Consider the following 21,131-nt stretch of genomic DNA (forward strand, 5'->3'; position numbering starts at 1 on the left):
GGCTCTTCTAGTCCCTTTCCCACCTCCTCCTTATTGACACGGAGGCCAATACAGGCCTCAGTTCTTTCCAGTTTGAGCTTCTGTCACTCAGTGGGGGAGGCAAGAGGCAGTCTTTCAGGAAAGAGAAACCGTGCCAATATCAGTGGTTTACTTGCAGAACAAAGTAGCTACTCAATAAATATCTGCTGAGTGAATCAATGATGGCTCTCAAGATAGAAAAAAGACAGAGTTCATACATGAGAACAAAATTACCCACCACCCCAGGAGGAATCCCAACTCAACTGCTTGTCAACTACCAACTGGGATTCTCATTCGGGGCCTCCCTGGAGGAACTGGGCTTGTCATCAGCGCAGAGCTGAGAAGAGCCCTCTAAGCTCCACTTTTTGCCTTCTGGCCCCCTCTGCCCCCAACCAAAACTCCTAATTCTAACTCCGGGGTTCCCACCATTCACCCATCTGGAGGAGAATGCATTAGAAAAACACACTAAGGTCCTGATGAAAGGAGGTGCGGCAAGCAGAGCTGTGTCCCCCCTGGTGCGGAGCTAGACGTGAAAACGGAGCCCGTGAGGAGGTGGAGGTCTTCGTGTGAGCAGCCACCAACTGCGCTGGGAGTAAGACGTGAGAAGCAGTTCAGCAGAGCACCCCGCCACCAGCATTAAAGCACCGGAGACCTCGGCCCCTTCTCCTGACTCGGCTCCTCCGAAGCCGAGCCCCGCACCTCACTCAGCCTGCTGCCCCATCTCCAGAATGATAAGCTCCAATGCCCCCTCCCTCCAGCCAGCCCTTGCTTGCTCCCCACCTCCCTGCTTCGCCCACTCAGAGCGAGAGGATGAGTACAAGACAGGTCTGTAAAATCCTGCCAGGCTCACTGGCAGGAAGATGCTATATAAATACCAAGTGTTATCGTCCTATTACCACAGAGATTTAAATTGGGCTGGGGGCCCCGGGACTGCGTTCACAATACCTCCTCCACATTCGCAGCACCGGAGAGACAGTGCTCCAATGGGAAAACTGTGCTTTCCTCGATCTTTAGCTGCTCGGGAAACTCGTGTATTAGGGCGGCCTTCTCACAGAAACCCTCTAAAAATACTTATCAATGTATATTTAGCTCCAGATACCATCCTCCTGCCAACAGGCTTCAGGCTGAACCGCTGTGCGTGTGCCACTGGAAAGAAACTGGGGACATGCACGGACAGCCCCCAGCATTTCTTCTGCTGCATTTCCTCAGGCTTTTCTCTCCCCTGTTCCCTCTTCTTTTGTCTTTCCTCTCTCTGCTTGGTTATGCAAGTCCTCCCCAAACTACAGCTAAAGACTCGGCAAAGGCTCCCTTCCCCTCTTCATGCCCCTTCCTGGGAGTGGACTGAGTCCAGGAGAAAAAAGACCTGTGCAGCATCCAGAACAGAGCTAGAATGAGTCATCCCAGCCCTGCTCAAAGCCTTCAGCGGTTCCCCACTGCCCTCCGGCTAACGAACAAGCTCCAGAGCACGGCCGGCCCTGGCCCCTGCTGACCTTTGCGGGCTCAGCTCTCAGACTCTGCCAGCCAACTCCCCAGAGCTGTCATGCCTGCTCTCACTCTCTCACCTTCAAGGATTTGGACATGGTATTCTTTCCCCAGAAAAGAAAGCTCTTCTCTTTCCTCGTCTAAGCCCCACCTGCCCATCTTCAATCCCAATTTAAATGTGTCTTTCCCAAACCACCCCCCTGCAAGAGCTAGGGTGGGTGCCCTTCTTCTGGGTTTTCATGACATGTGGTTCCCAGTAGGGGACGCTCAACCCCATCCCACCCACACTCCTTACAGGGCCTGGCACATTGTGGGTACTCAGCCATGTCTCTTGAAGGAAGACAGTAGGGTAGGGACAGGTGATCACTCAGGCCCTGGAATGAGGGCCTTGGTAGAAAAAAGGAGAAAAGCCCCAGGCTCCGATACACCTGCCCATAATCCAGAGTCTGCACACATGTACTCACAGTTAAGGGAATAGTCATAACAGGTCATCTCCCACAGCAAGGCTGGCCATGCTGACGGCATGGCATATTCTGAGCAGTAACATACATACATACAAACGTGTGTGTGTGTGTGTGTGTGTGTGTGTGTGTGTGTGTGTGTGTGTGTATTACAGTCTTTGGCATATAGCTTAACAAATGCCAGCTTTCTCTCTATAGCAAATATCAGGTGATCCGATACTGCTGCTTCCTCCTTACCACCCTCCTATAGTCAGTTCTGGAAGGCTGTGTCTTCAATATTCAGCCCTGGCCCTGCCCCCACCCCCATCACCCAGGGAGCAATCCCCAGAAGGTAACCCTGAGAACCCTGTAAATAGGCCCAAATGACTAAAATCCCCATACTTGTTAATAACCTACAGATTGAGTTCCCAGTTTTCTTTTCTCTAACAGAGTGATCAGAATGTGAGCAAGCTCGCAGGAGTCGAGAGAGAGAAAAAGAGAGAGAGAGAGAGAGAGAGAGAGAGAGATGCTGTAGACCTAGGGGAAGAACTGAGAATAGACAATCATTCCCTACTTTTAGTCCCAGGCTTCCCTCAGCACTCTCTTTTGTATCCCATAGGTGACAAGAGAATCTGAGATGAAGCCAGTGATTTGACTCAATTAGCATTTACTAAGTACCTACTACAATCCAGGCACTGGGGCGACAGACATGAACAGGGTTGAAAGGCAGTCCTCGCCTTCACTTCCCTGTTCTTAGCCAGGGTTTAGGAGCATCTTTGAGTGTTCCGTCCCCTCTGTAATTTGCCCATATTGCTGGTATTCTGATTTATTACAAAAACCAATATACAATAATGACTTCAAATAATTTAAAATCCTCCGGGTGGCCTAACAAATGTTTAGAAACAGCATGTCCCGAATTGTTACCAATACAAGAGATCCCAAGTTATGTAAGGTAATAGTTTGTTAAAGGAATGGCAAATTCCACTGTCTTTTAGAAGAAATGAGAATACATTAACTTTGGTGTTCCTTAGTTACAACATTTGCTTGCGTATTCAACAATACGAGTCTGTTTAATAAATGGATAAATGAATGAATGAATGAATGAACAAGGCAATTAATGAACTGATGATTCAGTTTTTGTACACTAAACCCACAGGAGTTAAGTAACATGCCTTCTTAACCACAGAGCTGGGGGTTTTATTACAAGCCCACAGAGAGAAGTCCTAGGATGGACAGATGGGACTCTGGTCCTCCTCAAGTCACACGTGAAGCCCTACCTCTGGGTCGGGGACATCTGCCAAATTATGCCCCTCTCTGCCCAGCCCACACTACTTCAGTGGAACTGAAGGAACATGCAATCATGCAGCTGTAGAACCACGGAGGCTGTGAGGTTGGGTGGTGGCTGATGGTGTGAGAAAACGAGTGCTGAAGAAGGAACGTGGTGTGAGAAGATGTGGGCTCAAGTCTTGGATCAAATACCTCCCAGTACATCACCTACCCTCTCTGAACCTCAGTTTCTCCATCTAAAATGAGGAGAACAAGATCTCATTTGGCGGACTGTGAGGATTAGACGAAGAATGCACATATATATACTTTCTAAACCATGAACTCTCTCAATTTACAGACCTAAGAATACAGAAGGTTAGAAGGTCAGAGGACAGGCAAAATGTAGTGGCTCAGGTCATCAGCTACCCATTCCTTGGCAAAGGTCAGTGACAGAAGGTGTTTCACTGACCCAGCTGTCTGACACCTCAGCACCCCCTTCCTTGCTCCCTCCCCTCTAGTCACACACTGAGAGCTGAGAAGTTGTGCAGCCTCAGCCTGAGGTGCTGTGTCATGCTCCAGCACTTGTCATCCCCCCTGTATACAGGAGGAGAATGAGAGGTGACACCTGGAGCTGAGGTGGGAAGCAGGAGCTGCCTTCAGGGACTACTACAGAAGCGGATGTCAAGAAGTGTGGAGAGGGAGCTGTGCCAGGCAAAGCACCGGCCTGGGTCAAAAGGCACAGTTCCAACTCCTGGATCTGCCATCGAGAAGCAGCTGATCTTACACTGAGCACTCACCCTGCATGCTAGACAATTCACATCTAAAGCCTGATCTGCCTGCCTCCCTGGGTTGGCATTATAACAACTGGTATTTATTGGTATTTCACTGCTTCTAAGACCCTAACAGTTGTAAGATGCCCCATGATTTCCTTCTTAGTGAAGAAAGAAAGAAAAATGCTGTCGATGAAACTATATGATGTCATTATCGTAAGAGATAGGCTGATGTTGAAGATGCTCCAGCTTGAGAAATGTGCATTGCAGAAGCCATGCAATGTGGTACATGAGGGCGCTGTATGAGCGTAAGACTAAATCTGATGATCCATCCCTGTGGGATAGAACCACAACCCTCAGCACCCTCAGCACAAATCTCAAGAGTGTCAAGCCCCTCCCATGGAGCACATTCACATGCCAATTAAAGGGAGAAGGAAATCAGTAGGTGTAGAAAGAAGATGGACAGTCTTATTGGTTCAGATGGACAGCAGTGGCCTTTTGGCAAAGTCTGAAGAGCCGCTAAGAATGGGATATTGGAGGGCTGAGTAGGGAAAGAACAAAGAGGACAAGTAACTTGGCTTAGAGTTCACCACCTGTGCCCACTCATGTGCACCCCCACACATGCAGGAGAGGACACAGAGGTCCTTCCTGGCCATGTTACAACAGAAGGACCCCGCTGACTCCTACAGATCTGTTCCTCAGGCCACATGGCAACCCTAACGGGAAGGCAGTGCTTACAGCTTCCATCAATCTCAGTCTTCTCTCCTCCTGTCAGAGTCCACTCCTCCTCCTTCCCACACATTCTCGCTCCCAGACCCCACACCAGAATGGTGGATTCTCCTTTAGAAGCACTTCAACCTGTCACAATGCCTCTTAAAATGTGACAGCCGAAAGATGTACATTGGAGCACTTCTAATAATTAATCACAATAGCCCAAACCAGAAAGCAATCTAGGTGTCAAATAATTGTAAAAATGGAGAAATGCATGTCTTCTATGTATATCCATTTAATAAATTGCTTTTTTACCAAAATATGGAGTAACATGTACTATGCCCATACTATGTTCAGAAAAGGCAGCAAAATTACAAACACTGAAAAGCTTCCTTAGCATTAAAAGGGTTGGAAGGAAACACCACAAAACAATAAGAACTTTTCTTAATCCGTGAACTGCTTTTTTCTTTTGACTTTCCAGTATTTTACCTATTTTCTTTAATGGACACTTAATAGCTTAAAATAAAAATAAACGGACTAGATGAGAAATTTCAAATGACCTCTGAATATAAAATTCAGCAGGACCAAGAATTCACACAATCCTAACATATAATACACATGCGTAATAGTATTTTTCTTCCAGACAGAATCACATTTCTAAATGACTCAGATTCTCTTTTATACCTTTCACTATATAGTATGTATTACTTATTTTAGGGACATTAAAAATATCGCCAAGCTATTATCAAAAAGTCAAAAGATAACAAGCATTGCTGAAGATGTGGAAAAAAGGCAGCCCCTGTGCACTGCGAGTGGGAATACAAATTGGTACAGCCACGATAGAAAACAGTACAGAGGTTCCTCAAAAAATTAAAAATAGAAATACCATGAATGCAGCAATCCCACTTCTGAGTATATATCCAAAGGAAATAAAATCACTATCTTGAAGAGATACTTACACCCCCACATTCATTGCAGCATTATTCACAATAGCCAAGATATGACAACATCCTAAATGTCCACTGATGGATGAATGGATAAAGAAATACACACATATGTGCGTGCGCGTGCGTGCACAGACACACACACACACGCGCGCGCACACACACACACACGCACAATGGAATGTTATGTAGCCTCAAAAAAAAAAAAAGGAAGTAAGGAAACCCTGCCATTTGTAATGACATAGATAAACCTGGAGGGCATTATGCTAAGTGAAATAATTTAAGTACTAAAAAGAAAGATACATAGTGCATGATTTCACTTACATGTAGAGTCTTAAAGAAAAAATCAGACTCACAGTAACAGAGAAATGAATGGTGGTTACTAGGTATTGGGGGTGAGGGAGACATTGGTCAAAGAGTACAAACTGTCATCTATTGATGAGTAAGTCCTGGAGACCCAATGTGCATCATGGTGACTATAGTTGATAATAATGTATTATACACCTGAATCTGCTGAGAGAGTAGAACTCAAGTACTCTCAACACACACACAAATCAGGTAACTATGAGAGATGATGGAGATGTTAATTAGCCTGATTGTGGTAATTATTGTGCAATGTATATCAAAACATCACATTGCACACCTTAAATACACACAATTTTTGTCAATCATACCTCAATAAAGCTGAAAAAAATAAACCATAAAACACATTGCCCAGGTGTGCTGCATCGTCTATGACCATGCACTTCTGAAACACTATGTACAAATTATCTTTATACACTAAATCATACTTAAAATTCAGTAGAAGTTTCTTTTAGAAGAGTAACCTTCAGAAAATCCTTTTGTAAGGCAACAGATGTTTTTAAACATCGTTGTCATTGTCTCTACCTATTTATCTGTTCCCTATATTGAGGGGTTGGCTGCTTATGAGCTCCATTCGAACATTCCAGTCCTTTACACCTTTGACTTTTTTCTCTTTCTCGTGCTCACAATTGGTGTGAAGGTTAAAAGTATAAGTGTTATGTCTATTCCACAAGACAATGAGTAGACGTGAACATTCTCAAGCTCTTGTTCTCCTCAGACTTTATTGACTTCCACTCCTCTGTTCTGTGGAAAATAATTTCCTCTTTGCTCCCCCTCCTTTTGGTCAATCATAATGGTGGCTCCTAGTGCCCCCCTCCTCACTTTTCTACTACATTCTCTTCTTTCCCACACAGATTTGAGCTACTGTCTGACAAGCATCTGGGTGTGGTGATTTCCACACCCCTTGCTGTCATACCCACACAGGACATGGGCACCCCCATCAGGCCTGGACCACTTCCCTTTCATACAGGAACCGAAAACCACCTGACACAAAGCCCAGTGAGACATACCTATTATCACCAGTCCTAAGGTCCATCACGTATGCTGCTGACGGTGCTGGACAGGCCCCAATAGAGGTATACTATACTCATTTTCAAAAAAACGATGTATCAAGTATTCAAATAAATCTGCCAATAAATACATGCTGCCTATGACAGTGCATGTGCAACAATTTAGTACTGCATATCAAACATTTTAATGTGATTCAATTTTATACCTCCTCACGTTAATAAATCTGCAAATCATAAAAAATTCTGTTTTCAGGACACAAGTCTCAATTCTCAGTTAAGTAAATATCCTTGGGGTTCTTCTCCAATATTCAAAGAAAAACTGCACTTTGGGCCCAGCTTTTGGGGGTGCCCCTCAGGCTATGGCAAGCTGCTTGCTTTAGTAAAAGACTCACTGGGATATATGTGTCCAGCACTAGCCAAGCACAGAATGGAAAACCGGAAGCAGTAGCAGCCATACCTTGGTTCTATAACCTCTGTAGAATACCACATGCATCTCCGCAGAGTACCCATACTCCCCTGCAGGTGGGTTACCTATGGTCTAGCCCCATGGGGAATCTTGTCCTTGAACTTTTTTCCTCTGTCCCTATTCCATGGGCTGCTGCCTTCCCACACTTGAGTTCCTTGCACCAGCCACTTCATGACAACATAGGTGCATCTTCACACCCAAAAAAAAAAAAGACAGGAAGAAGACTCACCCACTGAGGACCACGATGAAATCCATGACATTCCAGCCATTGCGGAGGTACGAGCCCTTATGGAAGATGAACCCCAGGGCCACAATTTTGATACCAGCTTCAAAGCAAAAGATCCCAATGAAATATGGTTCTGTCTTCTCCTGTGGGATGAGGAGCAGAGGTGCCGGTAAGGCAGGGAATATACTTCATCAGATTCAGACAAAGGCACATCCTGGCCACCCCCTCCACTCTGGCCAGTCCTGTCTCCTACAGGACGGCTGGACATCTGCCCTGGGCCAGCCCCATGTACAGGTGGGAAGGACTTAGGGAGTGCACAGGAGCAAGGGAAGGCTCAGGAAAGCCAGCTGCAGAAATGGATGGATGTAGGGGTAACACCAAGGCCAGGCTTCTTCCCAGGGGCATAACTGATGCTTCTAGCTTTGCCTTGAAGGGGGTGGCTTTTCCATCGCTGATCTTCACTTACATTGGAAGCTCAAGGGTTCTCATCTGCTAGTAATCAGGCTGGAGCCACTTATCCACACATTTGGAGTTTAAGCAATTAATTTGCCCTCTCTAGGGGGAATACATCAGACATATGAATCGTTGCTTTAAGGTGAATATGGACATAAGATCTAGGAAGTTCACCACCGTGAACGCACATAGGCTTTGAGATCCCTCAGCTTCTCTTCTCTACCCTCCCTTCTCCCTCTCACTTCAAAAGTCCCTTAGAAAGGGGAGCGAACTGAATGGCCCTTGTGCCCCCCCTTCCATCTTGTCTGGCTTCCATGCAGTGTATACACAAGTGTTTGTGGTGCCCTGAGAATTTCCTGGGAGCAGGAGTTACAAAGGTCAGTCCTCTCGTCCTTATACAGCCCAGTGGGATCTGTCACGAGCTTGTCCCTCGGCAAAGAACAAACTCCTCACAGAACTGTAGGTTCACAGAACTGTAGGTGGGAGGGGGCCAGGAGATGAAGCAAAGGAGAAGAAACCAGGGAAGGGAAGGACAGGGGGAAAGACGAGAAGGAAGGAGGCACATACCAGTCTGCGGGACATCGGGGTCTTGTCATCCTCAGGAAGATGCTGTTCCAGGGCCAAGACAATGCAGTTGGCAATGATGGTGGCCAAAATCATGTACTCAAACGGCGTAGGAAAGGTGAAGTTAAGGAACAGATTCACCAAAGAGACAGGGATGCAGCCTCCAAGATGGCTGTGCACATAAATACACAAAATTCATCAAAATCCATGTTATGTCTGCACAGTCTGCAAGATCTAGATCAGCAAACAGGCAGGCAAGGCAGTGGATGGTCCTTAGCATGGGAACCCATAACCATTTCTGACTGGGCTCTAAACACAAAGCATCTTGTCCAAGAAAAGGAAGAATGTAGCCAATAAATAATACAGTTAGACATACGGTTGATACTTCAGATACTTCGTGAATTCAATGACATATCCGGGAATTAAGCAGGGCTGAAAATGGAAACAGAAAGAAGGGAAGAAGAAACACTGATGTTGTGGCAGGCTGTTCTTCCCAGGCTTCAAACCACCGCACTGTACGATGATGCTTCAGCAAGGATCCAGCTGTGGCTGTCCGTTGCTGCCTCTGGGCATCACGTCTGGGGTCTCCTCCTCTAGAACCTCTGCTCAACTGAGTGGAAGAGCCCTTGGAAGAAGAACAATTCTCTCCATGTGAGCTCTCTTCTATTTCAATATCCAATCCAGAAAAATATTTAATGGGGTCAGGAGAAGCTTGCCTTGTCCCACCTTATTTTCTCCTAAGTTTCTACATGGATAGCAAACAGAGACACACATCATGAGTCTGAATCCAGGACAGTGAAGTCAAGGCATCTAAAAACCAAAGTACAAATGAATGGCTAACGGATTCAGGCTTTTTTGTGTTCCATTTTTCTGAAGACCAATGAGGGGGCTCCCTGGGCCTCTCTGAAAGACAGGACTATGATTCAAGAGCCTGCATCCTGCCTATCCTGAAGAAAGGTTGTGTCACAAGCCCTGGGAGAGTTAGAAGGAGGACTGTTACCAGAGAGAGAGGGAATCACCAGTTTCCGGAGTCAAGTGATTCTAAACATTGGATTTCATTCCATAACTGTTGTTGTAACAAACACAAGTGAGCTGTTGCCACTGGTCTTACCAAGCAACCTATGCTCTGGCAGATTCTAGCATCCAGGCAGGAAAAAAGAGTAGATCTGGCCAAGTGGGGACAAGGCAAGGGACCATGCTCCTTATCTCCCCACATATCCAGGCCTCCGGTGTAGCATGTAGGGCCTTGACCTTCCCTAGGGAGTACAAGTCATAAACATGCCCCAGATGCGTCCTCATCCCTTCCATGATATGTTAGTGCCCATCAGTGGTAGGTAGACATTCAGGGTGTCTGTGAGGAAGGGCAGGGCACAGGGCACCTACAGGCAGAGGTGCGTGTGCTGTGCGAGGAGCTGTGAGCTGCCCTGGTGCAGGAATGGGAGGCTGCAGTTGGTGAGGCAGCCAGCTGCATCTGAGTCTCCAGACATTTTCATCATACTCAGCAGTGTCCAGGGCCTTCTCCTCCCCAAGACTATGCACCCCTGAGTCACCGCCCACTCTTCTGCAGCTGGCCATCCTTCCTTCCCACACACCCCCAGTTCATCCAAGACCCGTACTCTAGGGACAGCTCTGCTGGCTTTGGCTGCTCTGTGGCTCTGCCCCCAGATCTGAAAACTGGATGGGCTCAGAGGACCTCAGAGCCAGCACCCTGCCTCCCACATGCCACTGTGTCTGTTTAACCCTCCCAGGCAGAGGGAAATCTAACCTCAGGGATCGTCCCTCAGCACACCCAGCCATTCCTCCTCACGCAGTCTCTCTGGAAACCAAAGTAGGCCCCTGAGAGCTAAACATGCCAGCAGACACACTCCACAGATGCCCGGCTAGCGTGCATGCCCACTTTCTTGGGACAAGCCCCACCCACAACCTACCTAGGGCCCCCAGTACCCACTGATCACAAAGGGGGTTCTCTTCACTCCCATCACGGGCTCTGGCCCAGAGCTCCAACCAAGTGTAGAGCGACCAGGGATCACACTGTCCAGAGACAGTGTGGGACCTGCTGTCCCATAAGCCCTCTGAAGAGGCTAGCTGGTCCTGGGCCACCCAAGATCCCCCAGAACCAAGTGGCAGAATGAAGATGGGAGTGCCAGGAAGTGGTTGCTGAGGCACCCAGGCCTTTTCCTGAGAACATGCCTACCAGTCACGGACACACGTCATGCCTACCAGTCACGACACACGTCAACAGAAGTTGAGGGCATTTAGGGCAGTGTTCCTAAAATGCAGCCCACGGGATACGAGCACTACAGGAACTTGCAATCACATCAATGAGGGAAAGCCGGAATTCAGGAAAGCGAGCAGGTGTCCTCCCAGCAGGACTTCCTGGAGCCTTTCGCACGACTGTACTATTGTAAACAGTGTGCACCGCCTCCCCCAAAGGGGGTGAGAATGGTACACAGCATTCCCCGACTCGCTCCACTGTATCATCCTTCTATCAGAACATCTCTCTTGGGAATGGTGTTGGCGGAACGTATTTGGGGAGCTCAGACACAAAGGGCATATCTCACTGCCGGTCCCCAGGTGTGAGGAGGAGGGCCGGTGCTCCGGCAGGAGTGACACTAGTGCCTCTGCCACCTCTCACCTCATCCTTGTTCCCAGCAAAACTGTTCACAAAGTGTGAGGCTCAGCTGCCCTTCACCATGGCCGGAAGTGCCCTGAGCAAGTTCACAAAAGCTGCCCAAAAGGTCCAAGGAGCCCAGCAAGTGACCTGGGAAGCAGGGCTGGGGACCACGATGCTCTCACTCAAGCAGCCCACATCAGGAGCTCTCCTCGGTCTGCTTGGGTTCGAGGATTGCTTTCTGGGATTCGGGCTTCTTCCCCTGAAAACCTTAAAGTGATAACCACAGACTTAAAAGTTCATGATCTCATAGTTGCTGACTTGCAGGCACAACAGGTCATGGCAGCTATGTGCCCCCAGGCCTCTCTACCCCACAATACTCGCTTGGACTGTCGCAGCCCCTCTGTGGCCCCCACTCCTTGTTCCCTGCTTCCACACCTGTGTTTCTCTAGCCAGATCACCTGAGCATACAACTCCCTGCAAGGACCTTTAAGCTCACCTAGTCCAGAATGCCCAGTGGCAGATATAGGAGGCTTCTGAGAAACACAGGAAGGTGTGGCCATCACACCCCAGAACGCCCCAGGGTGTTTAGGGCAGGAGAAAGGCTCTTGGCTCCAGGTGCTAAGGAACCAAACTTCCTGCGACTGGCCAGATATCTGGATGGCTGGGAATTCATGAGGTCTCAACTAATAGCACTGCCTAAAGCCCTGGAGGCTACAATCAAAGCAGGAAGGTTTGGTAATGCATTGCTTCTGAGAACACCCCACTGCCACGCCCTCCCCCATCCAAATCCTCTGCCTAGAGTCTGATGTCTAAGGACCATGCAGAGCAGCAATCCTTTGGCTTGAAATTTTGAAGGCCATCTGGGTGGCTCAGTCAGTTGAGCGTCTGACTTCGGCTCAGATCATGATCTCACAGTTCTAGGGTTTAAGCCCCACACTGGGCTCTGTGCTGACAGTGCAGAGCCTGCTTTGGATTCTCTGTCTCCCTGTCTCTCTGCCCCTCCCTGACGTGTAGCTTACACACACGTTCTCTCTCTCTCAACAATAAACATTAAAAAAAATTTTTAAAGAAAGAAATTTTGAAAACTATTTAAATGCATATATCCTCAGAAGTGATATCCCTTTGGGCGTTACAGATCATCTCAACCTCAGGATGAATTCATGTTTGGGGCAATTAAGAATCTGAGGTGAGATTTTGCTGCAGAAGAGGGGAGACTATGGGAATCCTGTGTATCTGTGGACTACATGACAGAAAGGACGGTGACTGGGAAATTTGGGGAGAGAAGAACAGGAGAGAACATCCAGTTCCATCTGAGGCCCAGTCACTCTCCCTTCCAGCTCTTTCCTTTCCCCCCTTCTGTCCCCCTCTTTCTGAAGAAAGCATGAAGAATGGGCACCTATATCTTGGTGCTTTTGCCTCCACCTGCAATGGTCTTTCTCCTCTTTTCTGGTCATATGTCAAGAGCAAGCTAAAATATCACCTTGTTTGTGAAGGTTTCTCTCTGTGCCCCACTACTCCTTTACACTGTATGACTTTATCATCTCTCCTCATAGTTTCCTTCCCCCAGAAACTGCACCTTGAAAGCAAGGACGTGCTCTTGTTTACCTCTCCACAGGGCAGTGCTTACCAGAGCCCCTGGTACACAGGAGCAGACTCCGTGTTAAACGCAGGCATGAATGAACGGGAGCCAGCCCCTAGAGCGGCAGCTCCATGGAGGAGCCATCACAGAGACTGCAGGGTAGTCACTCACTCTGGCTCAGGCCCGGGCTCCAGCTTACCCCCACCCTTGGGAGCCGACTCAGAGCTGCCGCTCCCATGGCTTCTCCTTTACCATCATAACTTCAAGCCAAATAAGCGTGGCTCTAAGGCTTGAGGCTCTGCTACATCTCCAAAGGGAAGAGCCTGGATGGCAAATAACAGCCCATAGGCCAAGGGAATGCACCTCAGGCTAGACAAAGACGTGACCGGGAAAGGTCAAAGGAAGCTCCATGTTGCCAAGGCCTCAAAGAACAAGGCCCTTCATGAGACAGTAATGGAAGTCGGTCCAGGACTCTTGATTCCTTCTGCCCAGGAACTCAGTGGCTCCCATTACATTCTGTGCTTGACACCAAACACATTTTGCAGAACAGTATCTCTCCCTGGTGTCAGCTATAGACAGAGATCCTGAATAAATGGAACTACCAGGGCAGTGAGGTGTGGGAGCCTTAGGGCAGGAGCTTTGCCTGTATTATTCACCTCTGGAACCCTGGTGTCCACCACATGGTAAGCACCCAATAACTGCTTTCTAATTAATTAATAAATTAATCAGTTGATTAGTGAATTGCACAGAGAAACCAGAGCCAGAGGTATCCTTGCAAAAGGTATCTCACACTTTCTCCACACCGTGTACCCACTTGAACTTTCTGTACTATATATTATGTATACACATTAACTATTCAAAAATAGAAAGCAGCATGCATAGAAGATCCCTTGAATGTAACAAGAGTTTTGAAAAAGAAGCAAAGAAAAAAATCTGTCATACTAGAATGATAATGAGCTTTCTTGGGGTACAAGGGGTATTTCCACTTTCTTCTTTACTCCTTTATGTACTGTCTTGAGGGCTATGAGTATGTATTGATTTAGAATTATAAAATCAATCAAAGCTATAGGTATTTTGAAAACAAAACAAAACAACACAAAAACACCATTCCAACCTGAGGGTCATGGAAATCAATGCAAGATTTCCGAGAGGATCTAATGAAGGAGGACAAAGGGACCGGATCCAATGAGGAAATGGCCATGGCAGTACCTTGAGCCCTGCCAAGATACCTCCTATCCCTTACCTGTCTCACTATCTGCTCACTATGGGCCTCATTTCATCATCTTCTCTGGCAATCTCCCCAAACACCCCTTCACTCTGAGCCCCTTAATGAGGACCTGTGCCATTCCATCTCTCCCTTTCCCGTCTAGCAGCTTCAAGACAATCATTAGGGAAATGATAAAAATAGGTTTGCTTATTGATTTATCTCCTTTACCCAACGCTCCTTCCTTCCAACGGTTGACTTGTTTCCTTAGCAACACAGCTAATTTGAGCAGCGCTACTTGGCCTGCACACCTACCATTTGTTCATTTCCTTCCTGAAGGCACAGAAAGCCAGGACAAGGAAGAGGGCTGCCCTATAGGCCACAGTTGTGGTGCTGGCCCTGCTCATCAACAGAGCCCTGGGGACCTGGCCTGGGAGATGAGCCACCTTCTGCCCAGAGCAGCAGAGCTTCCCCTGTCAGCCCCTCTCAGGGGTAGGTCTATAGACTGGGAGGGCCTTGTAGACAAGACTGGGAGAGACTTAGGCTCAAGGAGCACACCTGGGGAATCCCAGGGGAAACATGCATCTCCACTACCATCAGGATGCTGACCCTAGATCTCCTCCACTCTCAGCTGTGTCCTCTCAGAGCTATGGCATCAAAGCACACTAAGGAGACTGAATATACTCAGAGAGGCTGAGAGGCCACCAGGGACAGACTGCTGTGCTCTCTCCCCGACTTCAGGCCTAATGAAGATTGCACTTTTGTGGGGAGCAGTCTGTGGCCACTCATGCACTTCCTGTAAACTCCTGGGAGAGTCTAGAATAGCCCACAGACTCAGAGAAGGCTTGTCTCAGCCTCCTTTACCCATTTCCACCTCTCACCCCAGGCCCAGAACACTCTCCCTGAAAGATCTATTTCTTTTCCCTCCCTCCCATCCCCGCTGCCTATTTTTTTGAGGTATAATTCTAAGAAATGAAAGAGTCTCATAAGATGACCTGGGCCATTCTAAACAAGTTGGATGTTGACTCAAAGACAGTCATAGGGAAGGGTTACTGCCTAGTCTGTGAGTCCCTCAAGAACTACACCAAAGAGACATTTTAAACATGAACAATAATGAAATGCAGCTATCCAAGGCTTTCCCACTACTTTCTTTCTATGACCAAAATCAGAATCTTCCTTGAGACCTACAATGCAATGGAGAAACGTAGCTTGGTAATAGGAAACAAGAGCCAGGGTTCCCACTGTAAAATCTGCCCCAACATGGTACTCACAGCAGGGAAAATCACCACCATCCATTCCCAAGGAACCAAACATGAAATACAAAAGGATCAAAGTCTAAAACCATCCATGAATATAAAATCCTTTGAAAACCATAAGGTGCTACACAAATGCACAGTCATTTTTATTATCCTACTAAATCACTCTTTAAGCATCTGCTGTGGTTCTAAAGCTTTGGGATAAGCAACTGTTAGTGGTCACAGCCTCCGGGAGTGGGCTGGCTGGCTGCAGCCAGGAGCTGACACTGAAGAGACCAACTGCAATAAAGGATTTAAAAAAAAAAAAAATATATGGTAATGGGCCTCCGGGAAGAGAGCAAAGACATTTGGCCCAGAACCTCCTGGGAATATGGAAAGCACATCCAAACACCAGTCCCCAGAGCAGGATTTATGAAGCTGATGGCTCTGATGCAATCTCTCCCAGTGATTAGAAGGGGCATTAATCACACCCAAGGCCAGCGCTAAGAACAGGAGGGATTGAACCATCACAGAAGTTCGGCTCCAGCTCCTACAGACCCTGATGGAAATACAGTGAGATCATGCTGGTGAGATCACATCCCCCTTGCCTGGGCTGCTAAGAACGATACATCTGTCCTGGAGGGACCAGTAATACTGAAGAGACAGATTTCATGTCTCAAACCCAGACATGGCTAGAGCCACCATAATTATTTCCACAGAGGGTGTCTGCACCCCTCATATTCTTCAGCCCTTCTAGAGGCTGATATTCTCATAGGAATATGCCATGCATACAGGTCTTCAACCTTTCAGATTGAAAAGAAAATTAAATCCCACCCTGTTAAAACAGGCCTGAGGCCATCTCCCTTTGTGGAAGGATGCCTCGCTTTTTGTCCAGATCATGGTAGGAAGTAGGAGCAAGTATGAGACAAAAAGATGGAGATCCAAGAGGGCCTCCTGAGGCCTCTCAGCAAGCTTTCTCCACCATACCTCTTCCCACGCAGGGGAAAGGCCAGGTTAAGAGGTAAGCTGAAGTCCAAGGAACCTGGCTCGGAGGCTAATGTGCTCCTGGCTCGGCTCCTTCCAGACTTACTTGTACTTGCTCCTGTGGCTGACCTAGCAGGACAGTGTAGCCCAAAAACCAATCCAGAAAAGGAAATAGGCAGAGGGATTGTATTCCTTGGGGTTCTGACGGCTATAGATGAATTTTTCAATTTTTAATCATCTAAACTTATCAATGTATAAACCACCCTCATCTATGGAGGAAGTCACACCTTCAATTCCATTTCCATCTCTTTTCTCAGTTCTTAATTTTAGGTTTCCCTTCCTGGGCTGATCAACAGAGGGCAGACCACGCACTGCCACCAAAGGGCAGGAGAGCTAACCCCCCTGGGCTTCTTCATGTGACAGTTAGCAGTGCACAGGGTGCAAATTTGGAAAATCACACTGTATTCCCTCCTCCTTTCCTACCCCCATGTCAGGAGAAATGCACTGTTAACAAACAGAAAAATGAGGTGGAAGACTCTGTGTACTTCATGTCATCCCATTTCATTATCTCATTGCTTTCCTTATTGCAGTTTTTCTCACCACCCAACTTTGTCTTAAAAAAAAAAAAAAAGATCAGATTGAAAAACCAAACCCCTTTTCTTTTTTTAAAACAAAACAAAACAAAAATGTATCATGTGACTTCCAGCCTTAACATCAGTTTTTTAACTTTGGTTTCCATGGTGGTGGGATGCAACCTGCCATCACCATGACAACAGCTGCTTCTGTTCAAATTCACCATCTGACAGGCAGTCCTGAACATACATACACACCTCTCCCATTCTCGATCTCTCTCTCTCTCTCTCTCTCTCTCTCTCTCTCTGTCAAGAACATGGAGATGCCATTACACCTACTCTGAAAGACTTAAATCCTAATGAATGAAAGACAAAGAAAGCAATGTTGACAACATAGCAAAGAGGCAGAGACCCCCTCTCCCAAAAGGCTCTCTCTTGCTGGCACAGTCCCACTGCTCTCTTATGGAGAGGGTCAGAGGACTCAGTTACTCAACAAAAAAGATCCCTAGCACTAACCTTTCAATGTTGGCTGTGAAGGAAGCCACATTCAACCTTCCATTGCTTTTAGACCAAAGAATTCTCATCTGACTCCTGTATCCCTGCCTCTATACATAATGAGTGAAAAGAAGTTCACATTATTGCTAATTTGGTTAACCAATACTGAGCTCTGTTCCAGACTCATCTGGGCCCCAATTCCAAGAGAATGGGGAGTGGAATTTCTGAGGAATTAAGACAGCACCCGCTTTCCTCCTCCTTTTGCCTCAGTTTCAGTCAGGTGGATATATCTTAACAATTCACTTTTTATGTATCTGACTGAATCCTGGACTCAAAATGCTGTCATTCAACACACAGTTTTGGTGATTAGGGGACAGATGATTGAACGCTACAGAAAAGGGAAGAAAGAAAAGGGGAGTATCAAAAGCCTCTGGAAGAAAACAAAACAGCAGTGGGAAGATTACCTGTTTCAGAAACCAAAATCTGTGTTTTGATGACACTCTGACACATTCGAGCCCATCAAGAGTTCTGGCAGCAGTGTGCATCAAGGGGAGAAGAATGTGGGCTGCAGCCAGGAACCACACCCAAGATTGTACCCTCCTTCACATCTACACTTGCTTCATGGGGTGATAGGCAGTACTTGAATGTATAAAGAAAATGAAAAGTCTTTTATGAAAGGGTCCAAAGATCATCTGTGAGAGAACACTTGTTTTTCTTTGAAAACCCAGCAACTATACCCCGGAGTTCAAAGACACACACTGAGCCTCCAAATCACATGAGAAAATGTTAAAGGTACTAAGGGTATACAGCTTGGGAGAGGAAGACTTGAGAGAGACGTCATAGCTGTTTTCAAATATCCGAAGGACTGACTTATAATGGGGACTTAAACATTGTGTAAGTTATTCCAGAAGGTAAGACTAAGGCCAAAGGGTAGAATACCCATCCAAAGGCAGATCTCAGGGAATACAGAGAAGCAACATCACTTTTCCACATATGAATAGACTGTTTCGTTAAGTAGTAAACTGAATGTTATACTAATAAATGTTTAACAACTAGTCTCTCTAAGTATAGCATTTGCCAATTTCTAGTATAAATATTCTCTCCATAACTAATTTCAAGCTACCAATTTGACATCAATGCACACGGAGGTACAAAGATACAATAAACACCCAAGAGTTGGGGTTGGGGCCGGCCAGTTTGAATACATCATTCACTGTTAAGTTCTATGACTCTGGGAGACCATCAAGGCTATTGAGAAGGAGGTTCCTGTATTTGATAGTAGTCAAGCTGGATCAACCCTTGTTGCTAACAAGGGGTTAACAAATGGGTAGGAAGCAAGGTCAATGGTCTTCAGTTACTTGCTCAAGGGCCTCCTGGGTCAGATGACTCACTCTGTCCATGAGCTTCAACTTGCCCAATTAGCTAGTCCTGCATTCATGAAGTTTGGAAAATCACCCTTATCACAGAAGGCTGGTACCTATGCAGCTGGATGTGTGCCAGAAGCAGCACAGGTGAATTGTTTGCCAGTGCCATAGACATAACAATTAATTAATCACCCCATTCTCTCATGCTGAATTCTGGGATACCCAGGGGCTCCTGCTATTTCACCACAGCCTACAAAAGAATAGAGAGGAATCTGACAACACACCTGAAGAAAGTACAATCCCAAGAGATAGAAATACATCAGGTAAAAGGCTCATCTCTCCTCCTAGAAGACTGGTAGATCTCAGCCTTGGCTGCATACAGAATCACCTGGGAAGCTTTTAATTTTTTTTTTAATGTTTATTTATTTCCGAAGGGGAGAGAGACAGAGCGTGAGTGAAGGAGCGGCAGAGAGAGAGAGAGAGACACACACACACACAGAATCTAAAGCAGGCTCCAGGCTCTGAGCTGTCAGCACAGAGCCCGACGAGGGGCTCAGACTCACAAACTGCGAGCTCATGACCTGAGCAGAAGTCAGACGCTCAACTGACTGAGCCACCCAGGCGCCTCAGACTTGGGAAGCTTTTAAAAATCAAGGATACCAGGGGTGCCTGGGTGGTTCAGTTAGTTGAGTGTCAGACTTCAGCTCAGGTTATGATCTCACAGTTCATGAGTTCGAGCCCCACATCAGGCTAGCTGCTGTCAGTGCAGAGCCCGCTTCAGACCCTCTGTCTTCCTCTCCCTGCCCCTTCCCTGCTCATGCTCTCTTTCTCAAAAATAAACATTTACAAAACAAAAAATCAAGGATACAGGTATCCTATCTCTAGAAATTCTGATTTGCCTCAGCTGCCATATGGGCATCAGCATTTCTAGAAGTTTCCAAGCTGATTCTAATGTACAGCCAGGGTAAAGAACACTTCTGTAGATTCTGGAGGCCATGAAAGGTAATGGTGTCCTCAACTCAGGTGGCATAACAACTAAAGAAACTAAGAAACTAGATTTTCAGGGGCACAAAGGTAAGAACTGAAAGGTGCCTTAGAGTTCTACTTACTACTCCATTATATTCATTTTAAGATGTAGATATTGAGACCCAAGGTGGAAGGAGACTTTTCCAGAGCCAGAACTAGAAACCTCTCTGGATTCATAGCCCCATACCCTGAAAAGCTTAGGAACTTATTATCAAAACAATCAAATAAAACTCCCTGGTTTCTTGGCTTGAATTGAGGATTCTAAAAGAAAAAGGATCTTTTGATTTGCATTTACTGACTCCATCCCCAGAATACTCAATTGTTCTCAAGAGTGTATTTCTTAAGGCAGGGTCTGGATGGTTTACCTTTCCTAAGGCCACTTAAGAGTACAGAAAACATTTCTGAGATGTGTGTTTGCCTGAGCATCCATTCTCCCATATGCTGAAACACAGTCTTGGTTTTACACTTGGGAGAAGCCCAGTGCCTACTGAGTACAGTACTATCAATTCATAAAGTTCTCCAGCAACTCACAAGGGATACTCTCTAGCAACATTTCTGGGAAAGGAGAACATTAACCATTGTTCTGAATCATTGCTTCCTATTCTTGTTGGATCAGTGCTGATTGGCCTCTCTTCAACTTTCTCTTATCCATTCCTGCTCCTTAATTAAACCCTTTCTTATCAATCACAATCCCTACATCCAGCCTTCTATGCCCCAAACCAAGATGAACAACAAAACACATACTTGCTAGCTAATAAAAGGATGAGAAGCCCCAGAAAAGGATGAAAGGGCTAAAAGGAAGATGACTGAGCAGAGAGAGGGTACTGAGGGAAGAAAAGAGGAAATGTGATCAAAGAATCCCTGGATGTAGAGTCAGGAGCCCTGGGTTCATTGTCATTCACTAAAAGTTTCTCTTAGGTCACTGTTACTCTAATACATTATTATTCTATAGTGCTAATAGGCAATATGATGGGAGGAGAGTAGAGGATAAAGGAGGAGTATCTATTGTTACAACTGAGAGAAGCCATTTTTGATGAAGCTAGTAATGAGGACATCCAACAATAACATCCAAAATGGAAATCCTGGCACACCTAGGAATACTTTGAAAGTGTCCAAAGTCAATGGAAATGTTTCTAAATTTTCAAGAACAGGAGCTTCATTGGCCTGAGAAGAACAGCTGAATTGGCCAAAAACTTGACTAAAAGATAGTTAATAAAAAGGTAGAATGTTCGCAATGGTGGCCTGGGGGTGAACACAGAGCTGCTTCTCCAAAAATTTATTGTAAGCCTTTTCTACACTCTCTATTAGAGTCTAAGAGTCTTTTCTGTCCCCCGAACTCCCATTT

The 21,131-nt window shown here is 46.4% G+C and overlaps 1 protein-coding gene across 2 annotated transcripts in view; it reads right to left on the reverse strand.

Moving 5' to 3' along the window:
- The window catches only part of CACNA1E (calcium voltage-gated channel subunit alpha1 E), a 309,331-nt gene that overhangs the window by 273,424 nt on the left and 14,776 nt on the right, over positions 1-21,131 (reverse strand). For both annotated transcript variants that reach the window (XM_042976069.1, XM_042976070.1), the window contains exons 2-3: positions 8,717-8,822; positions 7,700-7,839 (exon numbers count right to left, since the gene is read on the reverse strand). In XM_042976069.1, the coding sequence (XP_042832003.1) occupies positions 7,700-7,839; positions 8,717-8,822 (246 nt within the window). The remainder of the gene's footprint in view (positions 1-7,699; positions 7,840-8,716; positions 8,823-21,131) is intronic.

Source organism: Panthera tigris, chromosome F3, assembly GCF_018350195.1.
Source record: "Panthera tigris isolate Pti1 chromosome F3, P.tigris_Pti1_mat1.1, whole genome shotgun sequence".
NCBI lineage: Eukaryota > Metazoa > Chordata > Mammalia > Carnivora > Felidae > Panthera > Panthera tigris.